The 22,611-nt window shown below is 33.2% G+C and overlaps 1 protein-coding gene across 1 annotated transcript in view; it reads right to left on the bottom strand.

The window, feature by feature from the left end:
- Positions 1–6,937, bottom strand: part of LOC139488669 (uncharacterized) — a 68,193-nt gene extending 61,256 nt beyond the window's left edge. Inside the window, exon 1 of the mRNA XM_071274476.1 lies at positions 6,636–6,937. Coding sequence (XP_071130577.1) covers positions 6,636–6,672 — 37 coding nt within the window. The 5' untranslated portion in view covers positions 6,673–6,937. The remainder of the gene's footprint in view (positions 1–6,635) is intronic.
- Between the last annotated feature and the right edge of the window lie 15,674 nt (positions 6,938–22,611).

Raw genomic sequence — 22,611 nt, forward strand, 5'->3', positions numbered from 1 at the left:
CCTATATTTCGAACTATTTTGTTTTGATGTTGTCTTTGTGTGCCAAATGTTTAATTTCTTTCATATTTACTCATAAATTTGAAGAAATTAATTTCACAGTAATCATTCTGAGAATTTTGATGGATCATTCCACGTGTTGATTTGTACTAGAAGTTTTTATAGCCGTACATCAATAAAAGATATTTCAAAATGATAACGATTCGAAAATACATTTTCACTAAAGGTAATGGATGCAGAAAGTTTAGCTTCAGTTATAGTAATCAGACATTATCTTTTTTAACGGTCCAACAGTATTTTTATTTCTTAATCAACCTCGTTCAGTTAAGGTGTCTAACAAATCTAAGGTGTTTAACAAATCTGGTGCGTTGCCAAGATTTTGAAGGAAGTCAAGCCAACATATTGAATAATATCCTAAATGGTCTTCCTCTCTTTCTTTTTCTTTTCGAAGACCATATACACTCTCGTGTATGTAACATCGTATTTGACTTTACCGAAAGAAATCTCTGTATTACTGAAAATCATAAAACCAGTGTTTTCGTTATCACATACTAGTCAAAACATTTACTAATTCTTATCAGTAATTCAACGTCAGAAATATAAATCAACTTGTTATACATGTTATTCGTTCAGATATTTCGCAAACGCACATTTAAATTAAGTGTGCGCATTCTGTATGTTTGTTTTTTCTACATTGCCTAGAGATATATGGAGCATGAGATATAAAAAAAATACGTTTAACCCCACTGAACTTTTAGGAGCATCCGGCCTGTGTTACAAAGTGTTAGCCTTGTATGGTTTTCACTTTTAGTTAGTTTAAATGTTTTGAAGTATAGAGTGAAATCCATTTTCATTGAACAGGTACACATTTGCTTAGGGCCAGCTGAAGTCCATCTACGGATGCGAGATTGTTTGCAGTGGTAAAAACCCATTGGTGGCCTTCAGCGGGGTTGCTGTCTCTTTAAACCATTTTCCGTTTTCTATTGACCATTGAATTAACATAGTTAAATAATTGTTGTGACGTAAAGATGTGACATATCTATTTGACAGGAAATTATAAATCAAGTTTTATATTGTATAGTCACCCCTACCTTCGCTGGTATCTCCTACTTAACGCGTAAAAAAGGATAACAAATTGTGTTCAAAATTAAAACAAGTATTTCAATATATCTATTGCAAACTTATAGAATTTATATTGAATGCAACAAAAACATTCATATTCTATTTCTAGATCAACAATTATCTTACGAACGAACACGTTCACAAGTCGTTTATATGATCATGATGAAATTAAGGATTGACAATATAAAAACCAGTCATTATACATAACGTCAGTATCCGTAACAGCTTCCTCATCCGCGAGTATTGTTTATTTTTATAACTGAATACATGTTTGTCTTTGTCATCAATATTTAAAACAAAATCACTTTGAAGTTAGTATTGTTAGGTTTCAAATTGTTCAACTAAAGAAATACGTTGTTTAAGGTCAAAGATTTTATTTTCTATTCTTCATTTTTGCATTTCACGGATGTTTCAAAATGCAACATACGAACCAAATGAATATGTTTTTAATTTGATAGCTGCTTGTGTGCTTTTGTAAACTTGTTTGTTTTAAGATTGTAACACGGTCATGACTACTGTACCCAAACTTTGACTATTTTATTTATTATGTCTGTTTTGTTCACGCATCGTTGTAAATATAACAGAATTGGATGAGAATGTTGTAAAAATGAGAGGTTTAGCGCTATAAAACAAGGTTCAATCCTCCATTTTTTACATTTGAAAATGCCTGTACCAAGTCAGGAATATGACAGTTATCGTCCATTCGTTTGATGTGTTTTGTCATTTGAATTTGCCATGGGATAAGGGACTTTCCGATTGAATTTTCCACGGAGTTCGGAATTTTTGTGTTTTTACTTGTACGTTACAAAATGTTAAATGTTTATCTTAAATTGGACAAAGAAAGTTACATTCCAATATACCATCTTTGAATAGAACTCCTTGGATTGATATCATTTTGAATTTCTCAAAATCGCAAAAAATATATGTCTCTAGACTAAAATTGTATGTTCAAGACATAATAGTTATTAAAGGTACCAGGTTTATTATTTAGTTTGCCAGACGCGCGTTTCGTATACATAAGATTCATCCGTGACGCTCATATCGAAATATTCATAAAGTCAAACAAGTACAACATGTACAAAGTTGAAGAGCCTTGAGGATTCAAAATTCAAAAAAAGTTGTGCCAAATACGGCTAAGGTAATGTATACCTGGAATAAGAAAATCCTTATTTTTTCGAAAAATTAAAAGTTTTGAAAACGGGACATTTATAAAATGACCACATTATTGATATTCATGTCAACCCCAAAGTGTTGACAACAGGGCTGATGATACCCTCGGGGATGAAACGTCAACCAGCAGTGGTATCGACCCAGTGTTGTAAATATTTATCTAAGGTATAGGATTATAATTTAGTATGCCAGACGCGCGTTTCGTCTACATAAGACTCATCCGTGACGCTCATACCTACCGAATTAGACTATTTACCGGATTTGTAATCACTTAAGCAACACGACGGGTGCCACATGTGGAGCAGGATCTGCTTACCCTTCCGGAGCACCTGAGATCACCCCTAGTTTTTGGTGGGGTTCGTGTTGTTTATTCTTTAGTTTTCTATGTTGTGTCGTGTATACTATTGTTTTTCTGTTTGTCTTTTTTATTTTTAGCCATGGCGTTGTCAGTTTGTTTTTGATTTATGAGTTTGACTGTCCCTTTGGTATCTTTCGTCCCTCTTTTATTACCACTGGGTCGATGTCTCTGCTGGTGGACATTTTGTCCCCGAGGACATCATCCGCCCAGTAGCAAAACTACAATTGCATGAACTTACGAAGATTAAACAGGAAACTGGCTCGGACGTCGCCCAGTATAAAAAGGTCCGAAACAGACGTCAGCATGGACACGGTGTCGTCTGATACGGCAGGTGTCCCCTCATCACCAGACATGACAAATATCTCAAACACGACTCATTCAGATCATCGTCCTAGTGACAATAGCAATATTACACATATACAGCCATGTTCAGTTCTCCTTAAAGACATTTTGGTGTTTGATGACACAGTACAACACTGTCGCATTTCAAAATGTGAGACCAAAGGCTGCAAAACTTGTGCTATTTTAATTACAGATGCTGAATTCACTAGCAATTTGACCAAGAAGTCATATTTTACCAGAAGTTACGATGATCTGAATTGTAAATCGATAAATGTCGTCTACGGATTAGAGTGCAACCTTTGCGGATTGGTATACGTCGGTGAAACGAAAGGAAGGCTTAACAAACGTATGTGCGGTCATAGATCAGACATTAACCTTAATGCTAACGACATTCTATACCAGCATTTCAATCAGCCTGATCATTCCATCGTTTCTATGACAGTTCGCATTATCGAAAAGATATACCATAGCTCTAACAATCATAATCTTTCAACGACTCTCCGTAGACAAAAAGAAGACTACTGGATTAGACAATTGGGAACTGCAACACCTTATGGCTGCAATGACAAAATTGATGGTATAGGTATTCTATCTAGTCCTTCGTGTAACTCGGTGAATGTGATGAATATTTTCAACCCCACTCCTCGACGTAGACGCAGTCATGGTCATCGTCATTATACATCACCTTCTCTGCATGATGTCTCTATTAATGACTTGCTGCCATTCATACAAAAGTCGTTAGGTATTCATCACATTCGCACGAAACTTTATTCATTACCCCTTTCGAAACTTCATTCTCTGTTCAATTTATGTTTGGAATCCACTGTTACAAACCCTCATTCAAACCAATACAAACTTGAAGCTATAATTTCGGATATTGCAAGTCACAGACTTTTCAAGCCAGTTCGCATTGGAAAAGATGAAAAAGAGAAAAGATCTTTTCTTAATCTTTCCTTTGCCAACAAAGGTCTCGATGGCGTCAACCTAGGCAATATCCTTCATCATAAATTAGTGCAATCGAAAATACCTCCTTATTTCAAAGACCAGTCTGTACCAATAATTTCTTATACCTATACCAAACCTATTGCAACTAAAATTTTCAATTACAAACGTGTTTTGCAGGATCTCGATATTGACGACTTCAAGTCTAAACCTCCTGATTGCACTTGTGCTAGTTCCAAATTCACATATAATCCTGCTGGCCATGTTATTACCGGTGACCTTAACATTGTTAATAACACTTCTCTACGAAATGTGTTATCGAAAGGTCCCAAATATCGTGAGCCTAAATCCATCAATTGGAAATACAACTTTAAAATTTTGATGGATTCAGTCTAGGATTATGCCAGGCAATGGGCTAAGCGCGAGAAGGAAGACGTAGACACTCTTTCCGAATGGATTAAGGCAGTGAGGTCGTTGATACAAATCAGAATTAAGAAACTGAATGGGTCCATCAATGCCCATGCTACGTCAATCTTTAAAGACCCAAATGTTGCAAAACACCTATCCGACCTCCATGACAAATATGTTGTTGTCCCTGCAGATAAAGCCCCAAATAACATCGTTTTTGTGTGTAAAAGTCACTACATCAACTGCTTGATAAACGAATTAGGTATTGACAATTCACTTGGTAACTCAACATATACCCTCACGACACTTACCAAAGAGGAAATCCTGGATAATCATAGGTCTGTTCTATGTTCCTTTGGAATTTCAACCAAAGATGAAGAACTGGATCTTCCATCACTGTATTGGATACCTAAACTACATAAGTGTCCTTACAAACAACGGTATATTGCTGGGTCTTCCAAGTGCTCCACGAAACCTCTTTCTAAATTATTAACATCTATTTTATCAGCAATCAAAGACGGGCTTCAAAGTTATTGTGAAACTGCCTATTCTAGAGGTGGCGTGAATCAGATGTGGATACTTAAAAATTCAAAAGATCTTTTAGAGTACATACAATCTAACTCTCTTTCATCTTGTAACAGTATTAAAACATTTGACTTTTCTACCCTGTACACAAGTATTCCACATTCCAAACTAAAAGACAAATTGAAAGAGTTGATATTACTTTGCTTCATAAAAAAGAATGGCCAACGTAGATACAAGTATCTTGTCTTAGGGAGGGATAAATCCTACTTTGTAAAGAATCACTCTGATTCAAACAAAAAATTCTCTGAAACTGATTTTATCAAGATGCTTGATTTCTTGATTGACAACATATTTGTTACGTTCGGAGGACGTGTTTTTCAACAGACTGTCGGCATTCCAATGGGAACAAACTGTGCCCCTCTACTCGCCGACTTGTTTCTTTATTATTATGAGGCTGACTTCATGCAGGAACTTCTTAGGAAGAAAGATAAGAAGTTAGCAATATCCTTTAACTCTACTTTCCGCTATATAGATGATGTTCTTTCACTAAACAATTCAAAATTTGGTGACTATGTGGGACGCATCTATCCAATCGAACTAGAGATAAAGGATACTACAGATACAGTTAAGTCGGCTTCATATCTTGACTTACATCTAGAAATTGACAATGAGGGTCGGTTGAAAACAAAACTTTACGACAAAAGAGATGATTTCAGTTTCCAATTGTGAACTTTCCATTTCTAAGTAGCAACATTCCAGCAGCACCTGCATACGGGGTATATATCTCCCAATTGATACGATATTCCCGTGCTTGCATTTCCTATCATGATTTTCTTGATGGAGGTTTGCTGCTCACAAGGAAGCTATTAAACCAAGAGTTCCAAATGGTGAAGTTGAAATCATCCCTTCGTAAATTTTACGGACGCCATCACGAGTTGGTTGACCGTTATGGAATAACCGTTTCACAAATAATATCGGATATGTTCCTTACGTCGTAACTACAACCCCCTTCCCTTTCATGAATATACCTACCGAATTAGACTATTTACCGGATTTGTAATCACTTAAGCAACACGACGGGTGCCACATGTGGAGCAGGATCTGCTTACCCTTCCGGAGCACCTGAGATCACCCCTAGTTTTTGGTGGGGTTCGTGTTGTTTATTCTTTAGTTTTCTATGTTGTGTCGTGTATACTATTGTTTTTCTGTTTGTCTTTTTTATTTTTAGCCATGGCGTTGTCAGTTTGTTTCAGATTTATGAGTTTGACTGTCCCTTGGTATCTTTCGTCCCTCTTTCATATCAGCATATTCATAAAGCCAAACAAGTACAAAGTTGAAAAAGTATAAAAGAGCCTCTCAGGGATACAACGTGGAGGTTTTAACCTACAGATGAGATGTGCTTAGGTTCTGCTTGTCTTACTGATTACCCTGATCTTATTACGTTTGAGTCACATATGTTATAATCAATTCGGGAATTGGAATCTGTGTTCATTTGAAGAATGTATATTTTACAAAATAATGTTTCTTTATATCAGATTTTTTCATTTAAAATAAATTCTTGCAGAATTATGAGTCGAACATCATTTTTCTTTTACTTGTACTAAACCTAGAAAACATTGCACTTTTTTTAATTGACAGCAAGTTATTGAAAAACACTCAGCAACAAACAATCAATCAAATTATTTAAATGCAGTCAATTTGAAATCGCAGATGATTTATATTATCAACTTGAAAAACAATACTATATATATTCCTTTCGTTATAATCTTACCGTCATTGGTATCACTTTCATCACTAGTATCTCCCATGTTCGTTTGTAATCTAATAATACGTTGTTAACTTTTTCTCCAAAATTTTAAAATGTATTATGTTCAAAAAGATAGATTAAACAGAATAACCTATGGTCCACAAGATAAATATTACACGGTACCTAAAATTCCACAAAAATGTATTTGACGAAATAGAAGAACATGTACGTTCATTAGACGTATATCATATATTTAGGTATGTTAAAACGACAATAGTTCCCTATGCATGACATATCCGTCGAAGTTTCCTCATCGGTGTTTATTTTGAGTAACTTTATACGTACATGTATAAGTCCTGGTCATAGTACTGGGTTTTTCCTTAAGTTATAATCTTTCATCACTAGTATCTCCCATGTTCGTTTGTAATTTAATAACAAGTTGTTAACTCTTTCTCCAAAATTTTAAAATGTAATTGGTTCAAAAAGACAAATTCAACAGAATAACCTATGGTCCACAAGATAAATATTATACTATCGTTAAAATTCCAGACAAAAATTATATTTAACGAAATAAAAGTACGTTCTTAAGACGTATCTCTTATATTTAGGTGTGTTTTAAAAACAACAATAGTTCACTATGCATGACATATCCGTCGAAGTTTCCTCATCAGGGTTTATTTTTAGTAACTTTATACATACATGTATATGTCCTAGTCATAGTACTGAATTTTTAATGTTAAATCATGATGTTTAAATATATATGATTTAAATAAATCAACAAGTACAATATGTGGAGCACGAGACCATTCTATATAAAAAAATAAATATAAATTAAGACATGTGGTATAATTACTAAATAAGCAGCTACACCAGAGACCAAATAAAACAGTGATTAATAAGAGTGTATAAATGCTATAATTCAAAATGATAGTTTCACATATAAGGCCTATAAGGACTAGAAATATGCAATACATTGAAAATATTAACATCAATTTTGAAAAACAAGATTTTTAATGGGAAAATTATGTCTCTGAAGTTGAAAGACATTTTAATGTTTCAATTTGTGGACAAACATCAAAATGAAACAACAGAATGCTATGATGACTGCGCAGCTAAAATGTGCATATCGTCATGACTATACATGAACTATATCCGAAAAAAAATATATAAATATATATACGACCTGGTTGACATAAACGGACAGTATTTATTATGGTAGCTCATGAGGTAACAGCTCATAGAAAGAGCTTGATTTGGACAGATGTTTCTTTTTAATACAGAAAATGTGTACAACTAAGTTAATATAAATACTAGTCCTAGTATATTGACCAGCAGGGAGTCAAACACCTGACTTTCCCCAGTTTAAGTCAAACTCCGAAACAGTGGTGACGTTGCTTCGCTAAACTATCAAAGTCAACGTAGCGTAGTAAAGAGGACGTAACCGCTGTTTCGGAGTTCGAGTTTAAGTAGCATGTTTTAACACATCAACGTAGAGTTAATCTGTATAAGACGATAAAAGAGAATACAATTATCCGTATATTTTGTCCGAAGTTTATTTTTGATGTGTAGCGAATACAAATATTGATAAAAGAAGTTGTTGCTCAACAATAGTGATATGTATTGTCCTGAAGCAATAAATATGATTACAAAACATAAATTGAAAATTGAAGTATGATTTTCTTAAATTTCTATAAGGTTATATAAGGTTTCATCATCTATTGCTAACTCTAAAGCATAGAACGTACTTAGTATGATCAAATAATGTGTTGTCCTTTTTTCTACGTTAGTCGTGATCAGATTCAGTATATTTTGATGTGCCGTTGGTCCGTTGTTTTTTGTAATTTTATACATGGTTGTTAGTTTAGTTTAGTTTAAACATATTTATTTATAGTGGATTTGGGAAACAAGTTTTGCAACTTATATTAATCTCTTTCCACTTTGCGGGTGCGAGTGCTGCCTTGTAGCGGCATTAGCCTACTCTTTTTCGAAATCTACAAGGGTGTCTTTAACGTGTAAGAGATATGGCTCTCTCCTAACAGGGGGCAGCCAGTTATCGTCGCCTTCCGACGGACTATCATCGTTTCATCAAGACCATACATACTCGCAATTGGTGTCAAGGGAGAGCCGAAAATTGAGTTCCTGAAATTTTCATCCCGAACTGGAATCGAACCAGGAACTTTTTTGTTAGTAGTCCGATACACTAACCATTACACCACGGCTCTCTTGCTTGTTACATTGGTCTGATAATCTTTAAAAACAGTTAGTAGAGCATACTGCCTGCAAACAACCTATATTGGCTATAGGAAGTTGTTATATGATGCGGATTTCTATAAAAGAACTAGAATGCAGAGGTCGTTTGATTTGTATTTAACCTTGACGTGCAACATTCATATGAAAACAATTGATCAATTTTTCAGTTCTGAATCTTTACTTTAAAATCAAATTCACCGAACGTCCTTCACATAAAAAGAAATGGAAAATATCACGATCAAACACTCGATCATGATATCGTTAGATCTTTAGTTAACATGTTGTGTCGTTATTTGTGTCATTTAAACTTAATAATAAACTCATCATAGATACCAGGATTAAAATTTTATATTAACGCCAGATGCGCGTTTCGTCTACATAAGACTCATCAGTAACGCTCGAATCAAAAATTGTTTAAAAGGCCAAATAAAGTACGAAGGTGAAGAGCATTGAGGACCAACAATTCTTAAAAGTTTTACTAAATACAGCTAAGGTAATCTATTCCTGAGATAGAAAAGCCTTAGTCCCTAACGTTTTAGACATGTATAACAATACAAATCTGAAGACCTTTTGTTATGTTAAGTTGACATTTTTTTTGTAAATAAAGAAAATTGTTGCTAGCATTTTAATAATGAATTTTAAAAAAGTGTTATTTTTTCACAAATATATTTGATATTATTAAAAATGCACTGATGCCGTCGACTACATGTGTTTTCGGAATTGTAAAATAACATGAACATATGTTATTAAAATGATTCCTCCTGTGTTAATGTTGCCATGTAAGAAGTAAAATTTGGAGTGTGTTCTTCGACCATTGTCCGAATATACGATTGATGATGAATCTGAAGACTGCAGTCTCTTGAAACAATTTTGTGAATGACTGAATAATAGGAACTTCTTGTGGAACAAAAAAAGGAACGAGGACAATATTTACCAATACAGGAAACTACTTTTACAACTTTAAAGCTACAAAAGCACATGTGAAAATTAAACAATAACATTATCAACACCATCAACAATTTCCAAACAAATATTCACATAATATAAGAATAAAAATATAGTTATTTTCATCATTTGGAAAAGTATTTAAATTTATACACATATGATGAACGTGTGGCTGCTGCAACATTTTTCATACAAGCGTTAAGCAATACATACATTGAGTTAAACCCGGTGTGTTTTCAGTGTATACAACAATTTAACAAACCAAGTATTTTCGGAGTATTGTTTTCTTTTTTACTATTTTTTCAGGCTCCCATTGATAAAAATCAGTGTTTACAATCGAAACACAAAGTAGACCTTGCGTGGGTTAATAGTAAATACAACTAAATATTTAGAATATGTATTTTATAACATAGACATATATTGAAAAAAAATATAATTATATTATCAGTTCAGTTATTCATCTTTTTATATATATGACAACAACTAAAAAAAATTAAAAATGTTAAAAAGTTATAAAGTTTAAACAGCCTTAGTGGTACATTTGATTTGCAGTAAAAGGAGGGATTTCGGGCTGATAAAATATTACTTTCACATGTTAATAGTATGGTTTATCTGAGACAACGTGGGGCCAAATGACATACAAATATAAAGTAAGAAATATTTTATTTGGCAAAAGTACAAAATTGTACGGCCACGCGGTACGGCTTGACAAAGAATGGGACTGTCGAGAAACATAATTGGCAAGTCCCTAGTATATATAATTAAACCTTATAGTCCATTCCTTATTCCTAATTTCCACATTATTGTCCATTCCTTATTCCTTATTTCCACATTATTGTCCATTCCTTATTTCCACATTATTGTCCATTCCTTATTCCTTATTTCCACATTATTCTTATTCCTTATTTCCACCTTATTGTAATATCCTTATTAACATTATTGCTTCCAAAATATATCGGATGCTGGCCCTGGGAAACAGAAGCTCAGCGGATACATAATTCCTTTATAAGAAGCATAATATATTTGTAGATGTTGTGCCGCTATTTTCGCCACATGGTCGAATTCAGTGGCTATGCCTAGAGTTATTGGACACTGAGTTCGACCACCGCCACAAATGCGGTAGCGACACAACACACCCGCCGTGACCGTACTTTTAAATGACCACACACATACATTTATATTTAAATTACCCTGTAATGAAATAAGAAAAAACAATTGCCCACATGAGATAAAGTAACGCCGTCAGATGTGAATATACCGGGCTTATTATATATTTCAGGCTATTTTATGTAACAACCTCCCAATTGTATATATAGCTAAGCGGCAAAGATGTACATTCTTATGGCTGCTTTATTCATACATTTGTACTTATTGGTTTTTACCATATCTCCGCTTCAAAATGAAACTGAATCCATTATTCCTACATGTATTCAAACCTTTAAAACTTAGAACACATGAACACAGGTACTTGTCACCAAAGTCAGAGAATAAGGGGACTTTAACCTTTGGTCTTTGTATTTCATATTTTTAACCAATAAATTAGACAAAATTTTAGTTTAGTTTCTGTTATTTCTATACATGTACCATGACAACATTGATCCGTTTTTGAGAATGGGATAACAATATTAGCAAAATTTTGCTACGTGATCTTTCTTTGCGGATAACAGTTAGCTGTTCTATAAACCCTTTTAATTTGTTTCAAGTGACATATAAGCAATAAATATAGTTACATGCAATAAAAGTGCCTTAAGTGATTCTAAAAGTGGTGACCAAATGATACATGTATCATAATTATACAATTTACAGAACGCTTCGAAAGCCACTAGACCTGTACACTATGTTTCTGATGTATCTACTTGATACAAATCAAAAATACTAAAAAGGAACAATTTACAGACACTGTGTCCTATCGGTGTATCTACTTGATACAAATCAAAAGATACTTAATTAAAAAGACACAATTTACAGACACTATGTCCTATCAATGTATCTACTTGATACAAACTAAATTAAATTATCCTTAAAAGACAGACACTGTGTCATATTAATGTATCTACTTGATACAAACTAAATTATCCTTAAAAGACACAATTTGCAAACACTGTGTCCTATCAATGTATCTACTTGATACAAACAAAATTATATTTAAAAGCCACAATTTACAGACACTGTGTCATATCAATGTATCTACTTGATACAAACTAAATTATCCTTAAAATACACAATTTACAGACACTGTGTCCTATCAATATATCTACTTGATACAAATTAAATTATCCTTAAAATACACAATTTACAGACACTGTGTCCTATCAATGTATCTACTTGATACAAACTAAATTATCCTTAAAAGACATAATTTACAGACACTGTGTCCTATCAATGTATCTACTTGATACAAACTAAATTATCCTTAAAAGACACAATTTTCAGACATTGTGTCTTATCAATGTATCTACTTGATACAAACTAAATTATCCTTAAAAGACATAATTTACAGACACTGTGTCATATCAATGTATCTACTTGATACAAACTAAATTATCCTTAAAAGACACAATTTACAGACACTGTTTCCTAACAATGTATCTACTTGATACAAACTAAATTATCCTTAAACGACACAATTTACAGACACTGTGTCATATCAATGTATCTACTTGATACAAACTAAATTATCCTTAAAAGACATAATTTACAGACACTGTGTCATATCAATGTATCTACTTGATACAAACTAAATTATCCTTAAAAGACACATTTACAGACACTGTGTCCTATCAATGTATCTACTTGATACAAACTAAATTATCCTTAAAATACACAATTTACAGACACTGTGTCCTATCAATGTATCTACTTGATACAAACTAAATTATCCTTAAAAGACATAATTTACAGACACTGTGTCCTATCAACATATCTACTTGATACAAACTAAATTATCCTTAAAAAACACAATTTACAGACACTTTGTCCTATCAATGTATCTATTTGATACATATAAAAATATACTAATAAGACACAATTTACAGACACCGTGTCCTATCAAAATATCTACTTGATACAAACTTAATTATCCTAAAAAGACACAATTTACAGACACTATGTCCTAACAATGGATCTAATTGATACAAACTAGATTATCCTAAAAAGACACAATTTACAGACACTGTGTCCTACCAAAATATCTACTTGATACAAACTAAATTATTCTAAAAAGACATAATTTACAGACACTGTGTCATAACAATGTATCCGCTTGATACAAACTAAATTATCCTAAAATGACACAATTTACAGACACTGTGTAAATACTTGTCCTGATAGATATGCCTGAAATATTTGCCACTGGACATTAAGCAACCAACAATCAATCAATTCTATTAAAATATCTACTTAGTACAGAGAAAATTTGTGGTCTAATAAATTATCTGAATTAATGAAATATATTGGAATACCCTTTAACAAGCATCGTAATAGTAATTTCAAACAGAAACTAGAAGATTTCTACAAAAATAAAATTAAATTTGAACTATCTAAGATAAAAGATGGAAACTGTGGTTAACTTTTTATTTATCACTAAATTAAGAATAAGTGCACACTCATTAGCAATAGAAACTGGTAGGTATCCAAGACCAACAATACCCTCTAATGAGAGATTATGTAAATTTTGCACTGGAAAAATTGAAAATGAGATTCATTTCTTGATTGAATGTCCGCAATATAACAAAAATAGGTCTAAATATAAAATTAATGATATTCATCAAATAATTTGGATGAAAATTTTTTTTCAAAATGTTAAATCCTATGTCTGAAAAAGGATAAAAATCTATTTGTATGTATATTGAAGAAGCTCTTGATTTGAGAGACCACCGTACCGTTTCATCAGATAATAATCTTTTACAGTAGTTTGTGCATATACACATAATTTTTATATCTTATATAGGGGATTGTGTGTTTTAAGTAGATTTATAAAAAATTAGAATAATAAGTTAATGATGTATAAGTTTATGGTATCAATATCAGTTTATAATGTAATGTCTTTCCTACTGTTATGAAAGATTGTATCAGAGTTGAGCCGTCGTTCGATAATTTATGCTGTTAAATTGTATATTATACACCATTGTTTGCAATACGAGCAGTCGAGCCAACTGCATAACTTGTGTCAAGTTTGACGACTGTTTATTTTAAATAGCAACCAAAGAACAGTTATCTATGTAAAAACATAACTTGTTTGTCCCTCAATTTGAACTTAAATAATATAACTATGGCCAATAGTATTGGAACAAGTTCTAAAAACAAACAAAAATATCATATCTTTCATAAATTACCCATTCTCATATTGAGGGACCCTACAATTTATGGCAGGATGGGGACAATTGCATCTCAAACATTTGTGAATGTATCGACATTGTGGTAACATACATGCACCTATGTTATGGAACTCGTAAAACATTTCCTGTTAGTGTTAACCATATTAACCCCATAACTAGGTGCATTTGTCTGCACTGTATGAATATATATAACAGCCAAAGTTCTTGGTCAACAGTAGCCCATGACATAGCTGGATTTCTAGCTTTCTTTAGACGAAACTGTTGATTATAGTCCTTCGAACCTGTCCCAATATGGAACGACTTGCACCCAACTTAACCGAATACATACATGTTAAAATATTTTGTGTATCTTCTAAATGTACACCAACATAAATACTTATGTAAATAAGGAAAGCATCTATCCATGTGTTAATATCAGTAATCTTTTTACTTAGTTTAGTTTGGATAATCAGCTGTCCATTTGTATCTACAGTTAGAGAATTTGATTGCTATGTGCCTGAATTTGTATTAAAGCAATATACCTAAATCTACATATTCACCATTAATTATTTTGTTCCGAGTTTTTGTGAAACATTTAAACATAGATTATCATTTGCACTAGTTATTGGCAAATATTAGAACTTTGTGTTATACCTGTATTCGATTGTTGCCTTTCATTGACTGAGTCAGGAGATGTTACACTAACAGTAGCTGTCGAGTGAATAAGGGCATTGACAATCTGAACATCTTCATTCCTAAGTTCTGGAGTCATCATACATGTAGCTAAAACTTGCGTGGAAGTATGCTGTCCAACGACATTGCTAGATCTGTTTCCCAACGGTGTCGGTACGTCCCTCTGCAGAACCCTTTGGCTGCATTTATAAGGACTTTTAGAGGGCCTGTCGTGTGACATACGCACTGCTATCCCCATTTCCATAAGATGTTTGGTTTTTAAAACTGAAAAATTACTACAATAATATTAGTGAAACGACCGTTGAAAAGTTATAATATATATACAACTCGTCTAAACATCAACCCAACAATGTTAGATCTGTAAATTTGCTTTCGCAAATTTAATATATATATATTTTATAAACTTCATACATTTATTGATTATTGGTTTCTCTTTAAATTGCTTGCTGTGTAGCAGATGAAACATTTCATCTAACGATAGTTTTAAAATCGCAGACGTCCATGCGAGACGTGTCTTTAAAACCATGTGCGCAGTTTTTATCTGAAATTACGGGTCTGTTAAAATTTCTATTTTTGGAAATATAATTCATGATTTCCACTGAATTAAACCAACAATTAAAAATTTACAATGAAATATTTAGAAACTCTTTCCAGAAGAAACAACAAAAGACATAAAATCTTTAACACTATTTTATACTGGATCAAAACCATGTGCTTTTTCTATCTTTCAAACTTTCCGAATCTTTTCAGTAAAATAAGATTGTTTGAAAGACATCCATTTCATATACCAAATCAAAGAAATATTATTAACTTTTGAAACAAACATTAGTTAATTCATACGGAACCCAATTTTTTGCGTCTTCCCTTTGCTGTATCGTACGTGGTAAAGAAAGAATGATGACGTCACAGTTATCAAGGTTAAAATAATCAACGTGACTCATAATACATGTATAACAAATTCCACCACGTGTGCAAAGCGGGACAACTCCCAAAACGTAAGCCCACTTTCCTCCGATAACCGGATTTATTCTTCATAGGAATAAATCTTATTATTCATCTAATGCGAACATTTTGTTTCATTTGTACATATCTTACAAAATCCTGCATTTTGTAGGCCGAATATTCAAATTAAATCGTGTCTTGGACAAGCTTTTTTTAATATTAGCACCAGCCCAAAATAATATTTCTAAAATCACTCAAAAGGTGGCAGTGGGAATAGGAATATTATGCCGAGGAACGTCTGTTGATCGGAAGTTAACCTTTTGCCAAATCGAGACTTAAGTGTGGCTGTGCATGATGTACAAGTACGTACGATCAGAATCGGGGGATGTAAAATCAGATGCCTCGTTGAGGAAGAGCACAACACACAATCTTTGCAACTTAAAAACCCTTGCAACAACTCTTTGATTGGTCTGTGTTTCACCTGTTGTCCAGTAAATTTGATGTTTCTATCCAGTATACTCTCAGTTTTATAAATCAATAGAAAGATTTTTTTACAGTGCCGATCAATCATCTTCGTAAGAAAAACCAGCTTATATTATTTACAAAATCCTTTTTTTCAATATATACATTGTGTAGTATGAACATAGAGGTAAATTGTTTTATAATCCATGTTGCATACACTTTTGTCTCACATTCTGCGATTCCCATAAAACAAATATATCTTTCTTTAAAAGAAAAGTTGTAGAACAATTTGTCCCATCCCCCGCCTGATACTACAATTTTGCTTTGTTTTGTTTTTAATAAGAGTTGGTTTTCGCCCAACTGATTAACAGACGAATTTTATTCTATTCTATGTAGTGTACTGTTGTGACCAATTTTCATGTACAGGTATTTAAAACCGATGTACAGATGAGAAAACATGGTTGTGAAACCAGTGTGCGTTACATGATAATAATTACATAGTAAAATTGAGAAGGGAAATGGGGAACGTGTCAAAGAAACAACAACCCGACTATTGGTCTAGAGCAGAAGTTCACCAACAGGTCTTCAATGCAGCAATAAATTCTCGCATCCGGAGGCGTCCTTCGGCTGGCCCCTAAACAAATATATATACTAGTTCAGTGATATTGAACGCCATATACTAAACTCCAAATTGTACACAAGAAACTAAAATTAAAACTAATAAAACATGTACAAGACAAAAAAAGGCCAGAGGCTCCTGACTTGGGACAGGCGCAAAATTGCGGCGGGGTTAAACATGTTTATGAGACCTCAACCCTCCCCCTATACCTCTGGCCAATGCAGAAAAGTAAATGCATAACAATACGCACATTAAAATTCAGTTTAAGGGAAGTCCGAGTCTGATGTCAGAAGATGTAACCAAAGAAAATAAACAAAATGACAATAATACATAGATAACATCAGACTACTAGCAGTTAACTGACATGCCAGCTCCAGACTTCAATTAAACTGATTGAAAGATTATGTCTGCATCATATGAATATCAGGCACAATCCTTCCCGTGAGGGGTTTGGAATCATACCATCATGAGAGGAACATAGCCCGTGTCATGCCAATAACTTGATTTTAAATAAATGTGTTTAGTTCCGATGCAAAGACTCTATAAGTGCATCAATATTAACGCCAAAATATACAATCTTTAATAACCTGACATATGGAATGTATGTGCATAACTTTTGTATCACAAGCCCAATAGTCAGCACTTCGGTGCAGTTATGTTTTCATTTTTATAAAGGAGTAGGTACGGTAAGGGACGAGTATGGCCTAAAATTTCAAAGTCATCTGACGAAAGATGTTGAACACTTTGTAAACACTTAAGTGTCTATTTCAGGTGATTCAATTAGTTTATGTGAAGGGTTTTTACTGAGTTCGTCCTTAAACACGCTCCGATTCAAGCTTAAATATGAAATATCTACCAAACAATGTCAGATGGTTTTGTCAAAAATGAAAGTGGCCGCATCCGTGTTCAATCTCAGCCTTTATATATATTATGTATTATCATAAAATACAACTCAAATTTCAATATTCAGAATGAACACAAATACGGCCACTTTCATTTAAGACGGAAACCGTAAAAATTACCTAAATGCAAAAATTGTGAAGATTTCAGTAATTTAGCATGAGGTAAGAATGCTAGTACCCGATATATGCATTGTATTGTCAAAACAGCCAATATTTATGTAGCAGAAGCATTCTACTTTTCAATAAATAACTAACAGTTTACATTTTAACAAATTTGTAAATCTGCTATATTTTGGAACCAAAAGGGGTCTTACTGGACCTACTCCTTTCCTGTTACACAACTTTAAATTTTCGAAAAACTGAGGATTTTCTTATCCTAGGAATAGATTACCTTAGTCGTATTTGGCACAACTTTTTGGAAGTTTTGGTCCTAAATTCTCTTTAACTTTGTACTTGTTTGGCTTTACAACTATTTTGATCTGAGCGTCACTGATGAGTCTTATGTAGACGAAACGCTCGTCTGGCGTATTAAATTATAATCCTGCTACCTTTGATAAATGTAACTATTCGGTATAGGCAGGACCTTCCTCTTTATTGATTGGATAGTTAACCATCTAAATTAATATGTCAGCTTTAGCTGGCACTTATGGTAGAAGCATCGTTTTGGAATAAAGAACGATAACTCTCTCTACACGACCCATCTGAAAAGATTCGTCACTCTCGTTAAATCTCATACGATTATTTTTTTTAATGGCGGCCGAATTTAACGTTTCAACGCGAGCTTGAAAAAACGGGACAGATCGGAATAATTTTGATGTTAAATACGACATGAATTTTTGGTTGTTTACAAAAACAAGAATTCAGAAATTTTGGCAACTTGTGTAGCTTATTTAAATTGTATTGTATCACGGAAACTACCGAAGTTAGGACAACAACATCTGACGCCATGTTTCGTCTGCTACAACTTTCCATTATCAGTGAGGTCAAAACAAATTACTTGAATAATCACAGGTACTTCATTTAAAAGTCACAAAATCATAATTAACGATAACATATTTAGCGTAAACGTTCCGTCCAGCCATGGGAACACAGAAAAAAACCTCTGCAAGCAATACATTTCGGATTTTTTTTTTATAATGACCATGCGGGGTAAACTCCGGTGCACTGATTGACCAGGACTACTTATGTTCATCTGCCACATAATTCCACACATCAAGGAACAGTGATAATGACGTTGGTTATACTGTTGAATGTGATCACGGTTATTCATGTAGCCAATGGCGAATCCAGAACTTTTCATAAGGGGGGCACGCTGACGGGGCGCTCCAGTCATGCTTTGGCTGCGAACACGTAGCTCTTAAGGTCCTTTTGATGATTTTTGATATTTGCGGACCATCCCAAGTATCAAGAGAAGAATATGAAGCTTATGCAGATAGTAAATTATCTATGACAGAGAATTCATAAAAGGAGACTTGAGTCTGAGTAGTACATTTAGTACTGTATATATTGATGCTCCCATATTGTCCAAAATTATATTTTATGGTTAGATTATGATAACCCATGAGAATACCATGACTTTGATACATGTAGGTATATACAGGGCATGTTACTAACTTGGAAGTATGTGGGCTACGTCCTTTAAAATTCAAGCTGCAGCAGTCCCCTGTATATATTTTATGCATCAGTTTAAACCTGATCAAAACATTTTCACTCTACCAAGTACTTTATCACTATATTACTGTCAGGTTCACATTTCAACTTATTTAGCAATACACACTTATGGTTACATGCACATGTATATAACATCACAGTACCAAAATTGCACTCAGTTACCAAATTGCTATTCAGCAAAAAAAACCTGCAGAAATCTTACAAGTTTTCTTTCACCATGACCATGTAAAGTTATATAATTATCATCTTTTTAAAATGAGCAAATTAAATTTGTTACCAGCATCCTTTTCTTCAAAAAATAATAGTTGAAGCATGGAATAATGTCAAATTGTTTGAAATATTTGAAGAAATAAAACAAAACATCTGTTTATATTCCAGTTTTAAGGATTTGAAATTAACCATACATGTAATGATGTATGGAATTTGGGTACTGACCTCATTACAGTATCATGGATTGTTTAGAGGTCATTTCAAACCCGTTTTTCTATGACTCTACGTGGACTCAAAATTAAATTGGTGTAACTATATTGTAAACAAGGATAGTCTACAAAATAAGCACAGAATAAACTTTTGCCTGGTACATAAAAAAAAGTTGGTGAAAAAAAACTGACAATATAGGTGCAATTTGGGTATTCTCATGTTATCAACTTCACAACAGAACTACAAATTTATTTTCATGACCAAAAAAAAACAGTACAAACCTAAAGGCAATAAAATGCTTTGCCATGCACAGCCTGATACAACCACAGATGTATTATTGTATATATAGCATATAAAAAACACCAATTTTTTTATGTCAGTAAAATCAAACATATTCTAATTTGAAAACAGGTATCAGGTGAACTCAAACATTTCTATTCAGCAGAAGTCTTTAACTCCTTAAGTTAATTTCATATGATAGTAAGTCCTACAAAATTAAAGAACCTAAGTGAGCACGCTCACATACCCCACGTCCCCACATTGTCATTGGAGAATTTAAATAAGTATTAGAAAAAAAAATTGTATAAGAAAAAATATTGAATAATAATTTCCTGTCAATATACATAGTATGTCCTTATTATCTACAAAATTTCATGAAATTCTGTTGTGTGTTTTCAGAGGAGTTGAGATGACAAACTGTTGCAGAAGTACATTGAAGTAAATAAGTTCAAAGGGGCATAACTCCTAGAAAAAAATTGAACCGTAATTTCCTGTTGATATGCACATCTACATAGTATGTCCTTATTATCTACAAAGTTTCATGAAAATATGTTGTGTGGTTTGAGAGGAGTTGCGATGACAAACTATTGCAGTAGTACTTTAAAGTAAATAAGTTCAAAGGGGCGTAACTCCTAGAAAAAAAATTGAATCGCAATTTCCCGTCGATATGCACAACTACATAGTATGTCCTTATTATCTGAAAAGGTTTCGTGAAATTCTGTTGTGTGGTTTGAGAGGAGTTGTGATGACAAACTGTTGTAGTAATACATTAAAGTAAATAAGTTCAAAGGGGCGTAACTCCTAGAAAAAAAATTGAATCGCAATTTCCCGTCGATATGCACAACTACATAGTATGTCCTTATCATCTGAAAAGGTTTCGTGAAATTCTGTTGTGTGGTTTGAGAGGAGTTGCGATGACAAACTGTTGCAGTAGTACATTAAAGTAAATAAGTTCAAAGGGGCGTAACTCCTAGAAAAAAATTGAATCGCAATTTCCTGTCGATATGCACAACTACATAGTATGTCCTTATTATCTGAAAAGGTTTCGAGAAATTCTGTTGTGTGGTTTGAGAGGAGTTGCGATGACAAACTGTTGCAGTAATATATTCAAGTAAATAAGTTCAAAGGGGCGTAACTCCTAGAAACAAAATTGAATTGCAATTTCCCGTCGATATGCACAACTACATAGTATGTCCTTATTATCTGAAAAGGTTTCGAGAAATTCTGTTGTGTGGTTTGAGAGGAGTTGCGATGACAAGAAACAGGACTGACGGACTGACGGACGGACTGACGGACGGACGGGTCAAAAACATTATACCCTCCGCAACTTCGTTGCGTGGGGTATAAATATTGAAAATGTGTGCATTTAATTTTTTTTTCTAGCTTCTCTCATGTGAAAGCGGTACCTTTTTGGTCTGTGTTGCGTCTAAATAAGAACTGTAACACTTTATTGTGACTGAACAGGTTAAACAAATACTTCTCAAGAAACAAAAAAAGAAGACAACTTGGAACAGCACAAGTCATGCCAGTATACATGTATGTATGAATAAAAACTCAGATCAGAATAGCATGGACAATATGTTACAAATGTAGGTATATGTCCTTGTGAATATATAGTGAGGAAAGTTATCAATAATTCTGCAGATAATGCAATTTTACAAAGTGTTTTGTACATTTTCTGTTGAAATTTTCACACAATAAGTGAAACATTCAAACAGGCTAAACTAAATGTGTATTACTGAAAGTTTCAAACAATGACAAGTGTTTTATTTACCAAATAACTCATGTGTTTCTGTGAGAGAAAAAAAACATGTGCAATTTAATTTGGTAATTAAAGGGAAAGAAGATCCTTTTGCAGCGCACTAACGCATATCAATTGTGAATATATATATACTTAGTTACCAAATATATTTTCTTTATCATGATACTCACGTCGACATTATCAAGAAGTACACCTCATAGGAAAAATGCACCAATTACAGATAAAATATTTAAAACACCCTATTTTGTGTGCATCTCCTGCCAAATCAGTATGTGTTGCATCTATATATACTAGACCAGTAAAATCAATGTAATTAAGTTAAATTTTGGAAGAAAAACCCAAAATTTTGAAAAAAAAACAACCCAAAAATGTTGTTCCATAACCAAAAAATCAATTCTAATCTTCCTTTTATGTATTGATCCTTCTAGTAAAATTTCATAGAGCAAATTTTTGACATGCTTGTATTTCCCATTTCCATTCTCAATTTTATTCTGCTGTCATAGAAAAACTTGAACATGTAACAAAAAAAAAAATATATGCAAGAAGTGACATAAAACTGACTCTGAATACATGAGACTCGCAAACTGAAGATGATCAGGAACACAAATGTTTTTTTTATTCGAGTCGGATTTTTTTCACCGAAGTCTTTCAGCACTATTAATTAAAATTATTTAGTCAAAATTTAACACTAGTATTAAAGTTTATCGTAACAAATTGGCAAATATGGCCATTATCACCT

The sequence above is a fragment of the Mytilus edulis genome, chromosome 9 (genome assembly GCF_963676685.1).
Source record: "Mytilus edulis chromosome 9, xbMytEdul2.2, whole genome shotgun sequence".
NCBI classification, from domain to species: Eukaryota; Metazoa; Mollusca; class Bivalvia; order Mytilida; family Mytilidae; genus Mytilus; species Mytilus edulis.